The 6,995-nt window shown below is 35.6% G+C and overlaps 1 protein-coding gene across 1 annotated transcript in view; it reads left to right on the plus strand.

The window, feature by feature from the left end:
• Positions 1 to 6,995, plus strand: part of Epha5 (EPH receptor A5) — a 324,424-nt gene that overhangs the window by 300,963 nt on the left and 16,466 nt on the right. The window contains exons 10-11 of the mRNA XM_055629171.1: positions 75 to 136; positions 3,642 to 3,851. Coding sequence (XP_055485146.1) covers positions 75 to 136; positions 3,642 to 3,851 — 272 coding nt within the window. The remainder of the gene's footprint in view (positions 1 to 74; positions 137 to 3,641; positions 3,852 to 6,995) is intronic.

Genomic DNA, 6,995 nt, shown 5'->3' on the forward strand with positions numbered 1-6,995 from the left:
AAAAAAAAAAAGTAAAAATTAATCCAAGAGCGTAGCACCCTCTGAGGCCACTTTGTACCCCTCTTTTCTTCCAGGCAAACCCGTGATGATAGTGACAGAGTATATGGAGAATGGCTCCCTAGACACATTTCTAAAGGTAAGGGCCAGCCCGGGTTTAACGATGTAATGCCGTATGTACTCTGTTCGTGAGTTGAAATTATAAGTGAGCAACGTTACTGCTAACGTAGTAAACGGATTCAGAGTAAATTATTCAACGCCATTATCCTGCACAATTAACTGACTTGTGAAACGCATGTTTTCTCTGAAAACTCATACAAATAGAATTACAAGTTCTTGTACTTATTAGAATATGGATTATTTTAAACAAAATGAAAATAGAGATGCCTGTAAAGAAAAAAAAAAAAAGAGAGGTAAGGAAGAAAGAAAATGAAGGTGCGAAAAGGATAGAGACAAGAAAAAGGGAAACAGTAAAGAAAAGTTATTCGAATAAATACCCAAAATTATGGAATATTTTTTATTTTATCCTCTGACAGTTTCATACATGTATATTATGTTTTTTAAATCATACTCACTTCCAATACCTTCTCTTAACATCATTCCAGTCCAAACGGTTCTTTTCTTCTTACCAGCAAATTCTGCTCCTAATATTCTGCCATGTATACATGTGTGCTGTGGTGTATGTATTTGTGTGTGTGGCATGTGATGTGTATGTATATGGTGTGTGGTGTATGTGTAATGTACAGGTATGCGTGAGTGTGCTGTGTGTGGCATATGAGAGTGTGGTGTATATGCTTAGCGTGTGTATGTTGTAAGTTTGTATGTGTGCATGTGTATGTGGTAGGTGTTATTGTGTGATGTGTGTTGTGAGTTTATATATATACACACACACACGTGTGTGTGGCCTGTATGTGTTGTGTGTATTTGCACAATCTTTTTAAATTAAATTTTAATTTTTTATATTAATTACAGTTTATTCACTTTGTATCCCAGCTGTAGCCACCTCCCTCTTTCCCTCCCCATCCCATCCTCCCTTCCTCATCTCCTCCCATGTCCCTCTCAAAGTCCAGTGATAGGGAAGGTCCTCCTCCCCTTCCATCTGACCCTAGCCTATCAGGTCTCATCAGGACTGACTGCATTGTCTTCCCCTATGGCCTGGCAAGGCTGCTCCCCCCTCAGGGTGAGGTGATCAAAAAGCCAGCCACTGAGGTCATGTCAGAGACAGTCCCTGTTCCCCTTACTAGGGAACCCAATTGGTATCTGCACACTCTTAAGTATCAGCAAAAAAGTTATCACCATGAGAATATAGCTTATGTAGTCAAGTGTTCTGGGTTTTGTGAATAGAACAATTTAATGCACACCTCATAGTTTTAAATATTGACAACTCACTGTATTTGGAAATATCTTGTGTAAATATCTTCTGTAAATAATGTAACATTCTCATTTGAGTAACCTACAGTCTGGAAATTGATAAGTTCAGTGTAGTGAGTGTTGCTTCTGAAGAGAAAGTGGCTGTTATGAAGTTGATGACACCTTTGAAAGGGGTCTGTGAAGAATAATTGTAGTGTTTCTCTAGTGTGTAATGTTTCAGTTTTAATCTCCAATCTATACCAATAAACCACCCTTTTGCCAGTTTTTCTCTCTGCATTTTCAGGTATTCCAGTCTCTAAGAGTGACATTGTTACTTTATTCAAAGTGACTAAAGCTATTAGTTAAGCTTTATGAGCTCACTTAACTTTATCATTTTTAATGTCTTTGACAACACACTTCCAAGAAGTGTTGATATTTTCCTTCCCAGTGCTCAGTAATTATCACTGTTCCCATCCACTTTGCAGAAAGTCTTGCGTTTCCTCAGGCCATTTTACCTTTACCCTAATATGTCTGTTTAGATGGCTTCTTTTAAATCACCACAAAATACACTCAGTGTCAGCCAAAGTTGGCAGTAGGTTGGAATAATGAGCAAACACTTCTGATGTCTAAGAATAAAGAAGCTACAATGTACAAAAAGACAACAACACAACAACGTGGAATTTTTAAATTACATCCACTGTTTTTATGTTTGTCTGTATGGAGTACAGTACAGCATACAAAGTTGTACATATCACGTGATTAGAATTACTAAGCAGAGCAAGCAGACATAGCAGATATGTTGACACATGAGTAGTAAAAGAACAACCCAGAAAAGAAATGAAGTAAGTAAGAGTAATATTACTAGGGACTAACACAAAGCAGTGTGGATGACCAACTTTTTCTTCTTTACACTCTATTTTACAAAATTTACATATAGACTTATTACCTGTATTATTAGAAAGAAAGCTTAGTGTTTAACATCCTTTGTGCACTCCATCTCCAGAACTGTAAGAACACAAAATGTAAACTGAGCACAACTGAGTGTGTTCACATAAACCTTCAGTGGCAGCACCTTGAAGTAGATGCAGACAGATCTTTGTGAGTTAGAGATCAGCATGGTCTACATAGAGAATTGCAGAATAGCCGGGAATACACACTAAGGCATTGTCTCAAAGTATTTAAGTAAACTAATAAATTAATTAATGGTGATTTGAGAAAAATTAATAATACTGTCAATCGAACAATGTATTGTTTTTTTTTGTGTGTTTTCTTTATATCATTCTCTATAAACATTTCTGGTTTAGGCAAATTAACAATTAAGGATTATATATTAAATTCTTATAAAAATGATACCATGACTATAAACAATTGCTTCATGATGACCCATCATCATACTCTTTTTGAGTATTAGCTATGAAGCTGAAACAGTACCAATAACATATATTGCCTGTTTAAGGCTGTTTACATTTCTTCCTGAAGTTTTTTTCCCATTAGATACAACTCTTCAGAAGAAGTATAGTGCACTGGTACCTTTACCTTGAACATATATTTTTTTATGAAGGAAATTATATCCTCAACATATTTTAACATACTTGTATAATTCTGTACATTTTGGTCTATAGCTATGTTACGAACACAATCAAATTATTTATTTATTTATTCGTTTAGATTCTGTAATAGTTTTATATATGTGTGTAATGACTTTTTCATAATCTGATTTTTTAAATATTTTTTTAATTTTAATTTTTATTAATTACACTTTATTCACTTTGTTTCCACCCATAAAGCTCTCCCTGCTACCCTCCCAATCCCACCTTCTCTCCCATTCCTCCATGCATGCCCCTCTCCAAGTCCACCAATAGGAGAGGTCCTCCTCTCCTTCCTTCTGATCCTAGTCTATCAGATCTCATCAGGAGTGGATGCATTGTGTAATGACTTTTAATCCTTTACACTTCCTATTACACTGTCTTCTCCCTTTTTATTTCCCCACTAAAGTCCTCTTTCTGAAATGCCTGTTGGTGTGTGTGTGTGTGTGTGTGTGTGTGTGTGTGTGTGTGTATGTATGTGTGTGTGTGCTGCATGAGATTTTTGAAGGACTGTCAGTCTTTACCTCATTTGACCAGATCAACATAATCAGGTAACTTTGTGGTTTCTAATGCTTTCCATTCTCCCTGAGTAGAAATTGCATTTGCATTTTGAAAGGTGGTAACATTAATTTGAAGATTGAAAGAGGCTTTTCCAACTTTTCCTCCTGTGAATCAAACCATCAGCCTAATGTTATACTGTCTTTGCAGAAAAACGATGGGCAGTTCACTGTGATTCAGCTTGTTGGCATGCTGAGAGGCATCGCTGCAGGGATGAAGTACCTCTCTGACATGGGCTACGTGCATAGAGATCTTGCTGCTAGAAACATCTTAATCAACAGTAACCTTGTGTGCAAAGTGTCTGACTTTGGACTTTCTAGGGTACTGGAAGATGATCCTGAGGCAGCCTACACCACCAGGGTAAGATCTAACAGAATGCGTTACTCACCCACTAGTCTAGGTTCATTTAATTTTTAAAGATGATAAAAGAAGTAGCAAAAGGGCATTCCTCCAAATAAGTCAAAGATACATAGAAAACATGAGAGAAAAGAGATTGAAAATAGAAAATCCAATTATACTTTTCTGTTTCATTTTAGTACAAGAAAATTCAAAAATTAACCTTATATAATGAAAGTATTTACCTTCTAAGTCTCAGTAATTTATTTATTATTTTTTTTTCCCTTAAGGACACTTTACTGCTAGTTTTAAGTCAACTTGATACAAGTTAGTGTCACTGAAGAAGAGAGAGCCTCAGCTGAGGAAAGAATTTCATAAGAAATTTCATAAGATTGGGCTGTAGGCAAGACTGTAGGGCATTTTATTTGTAACTAGTGATCTTTGGGGGAAGGCCAAATTATTGATGGTGTCATCCCTGGGCTGGTGGTCCTGGATTCTATGAGAAAGTAGCGTGAGTAAGGCAGTAGGAGGCACCCCTCTATGGCCTCTGTGTCAGCCCCTGCCTGCAGGTTCTTGCCCTGTTTGAGTTCCTAAGTTATCTGAACTGTAGTGTCCTCAGTTGTGAAATAAATTTAAAAAAGTATTTTATTCTTCATCTCCAGAGTTTATGTTGTGGTAAAATCAAGTTTCACTTCTTTTAAAAGTTTTGATTTTCTGGAGCTATTGAAATGTCTTACTGCTTGATTTACAAAGTATAAGAACTATTAAACCTACATCTATGGAAAGCTGGTTATTACTTACAGTGTAATAGCTACCATAAATATGCAGCTTACAGAAAACAAATTCTTTCCTGAAATGATGTATAAAATTAACTGAGAAAAACAGTGGCTATTTTTATAAAAGGAATTTGTGGACAGACTATTTGCTTTACTTTTTCAATTTGAACCTTTTAATAAATGTTTGAGGAATTCTAAATATTTTCTATATTATCAGCTTCGATATCCTCAATGTCTAAAATATTTGTGGAGATGGAGATTTAATGTAGATTCCTTCATTGTACAAATGGACTAACTTTGTTTCAATAAAGAATAACATTTTTGTCATCTCTAATCCTTAAATACAATCTGTGAATTACATGTGTCCTTATTAAATTCTACTGTAAAACTGGTGTCTAAAGAAATCTCTTTAATAGATTATTAGGTTTGCTTGTTTCATTTTGACAACTAGGACTTGTGGCACATGGATTTTTGAGGAATTTTGCCATGATTAAAAGCAAGAGTAATTTGTTAAAGCAAACAAAGAATTCCAAAGGTCATCTCACTAAATCAATGAATTAATTGATGAAATGTTTCTCCTCTTCCACATCTAACTATAACTTCCATTATTTTCGCTGAATGAAAAGTCAATTAAGAATCTCCTGGGGTTACAGTTGCACTTAATAAAGTCGGCCTGAGCTCGATGGAGGTTGCGGAGAGTCTATTGCTGTTGTGATGGCTAGATGTCTTAGTTAAATGAAAAGTAGTTTTTTCCAAGTCCCTTGACACTGTCTTATGTGGCAGCACTCTTGTAACACCCAGAGATCCAGAGAACCTCAAGGCTTCCTTCTCTAGTCGTGTGTGGAAACAGTGTGTAGGAAACACATGTAATGAAAAATAATCAAGTAAGAGAACCCCAGAAGGTAGTAATACACACAGATTGTTCCAATGAACAGAACAGCTCAGAGACGCAGCTCGGCGTAATTAATAAACTGCACTTTGGAAAAGGTGATTTAATCACACGTTGCAGAAGATGGCAATTTTCCTCTAGTCCCAACATTTAGGATACCAAGACAAGAGGAAGCTACAAGTTCAAGGCCATCCTGTTTTTGTTTTTTTTTTTTTTAAAAAAAAAAAAAAAAAAAAAAGCAGTAAAAATTTAGTCAAAGCCCTGAAGTGATGGCTGCACTTTTAAGAGTGCAAACTGCCGTTGAAATGACATTGAGTTAGGTTCTTAGCACTCAAGTCAGGTAGCTAAACCATCTGTGACTCCAGGAGATCTGGGAGACCCTGCAGACACCTGTGCTCATGTGTAAACCCACACACATGTACATAATTCAAAATAAAGATAAATCTAAACATAAATGAAAATGAAGCAAAATAAAACAAGCATGTCACAAGCTTTGTGTGATGCAGTGCTTTGCATACTTATTAGGCAAAAATATTTTTTTAAAAAGTCCAGGTATTACTGTGTGTGTGTGGTGTGTGTGAGAGAGTATGTGTGTGTGCAAACAGATTAAACCTTAGTTTTATTCCTTCTCAAATTTCAATCAAGACATGAACTTATTTTCTCAAAAATATTGAAAGTTTGCTTTTTAATGGAAATTGTCTCCATTCTACATGCTATTTCTTTTTTTCATTATTCTTCTCTACAAACTGGGTAGGTATGAAGTAGTGTTTTACAAGAAAATCTTTCTCAATATGTGTTAGAAAGTGGGCAGAAAAAATAACTTTATAATGTGATTTTTTTTAGTACCCCAAGCTTAACACTCTTAAGTAGCTCAGTTAAAAAAAAATAGCACTTTTTGGGGGGTTGACATTCTAACTGAACAACTACAGAAGTATATCATTAAGATAAAGGAGAAAAATCAAGTCTTACAGAAATAAACCAATGTTGAGGGAAGGATGTGCCTGAGATTTCAGCCTGTAGAATGTCCCTACTTGTCTTATGAATTCTTAGACTTTCCAGGGTTTCACTTAACAACTGAAATAGTCTACTTATAATTCTGTACTTAAAAAAAAAATCCATGCAGTGCATTTGAGTCCTTTACTTCCGCAATGCTAAGAGCACACCTTTTTTGAAGTGCTTGCGTGCCTCCCACCACAACTCAGCACTGCCATCCTGGGCTCTCTAATTGAGATGTAGGTCCTGTATGCCTTCCAAGAGTCAAACAGAATTTATAGCAGAAACCTTCCCGACAGCCAATTAGTTGTTAGTCTACAAGTGCTCATGGGCTGGGAGATGTGAAAAGAGACTGCCTGCTGTCAAACAGAATCACTTAAAAATGTTACATCTCTTTCTAGATATTCTCAAAGCTGCTGCAGTATCCCTAGATACCCTTGAAGTATGCAGGATTATATATATATATATATATATATATATATATATATATATATATATATATATATATAT

The sequence above is a fragment of the Psammomys obesus genome, unplaced genomic scaffold, assembly GCF_907164565.1.
Source record: "Psammomys obesus unplaced genomic scaffold, mPsaObe1.curated_primary_1811, whole genome shotgun sequence".
In the NCBI taxonomy this organism is placed as follows: Eukaryota; Metazoa; Chordata; class Mammalia; order Rodentia; family Muridae; genus Psammomys; species Psammomys obesus.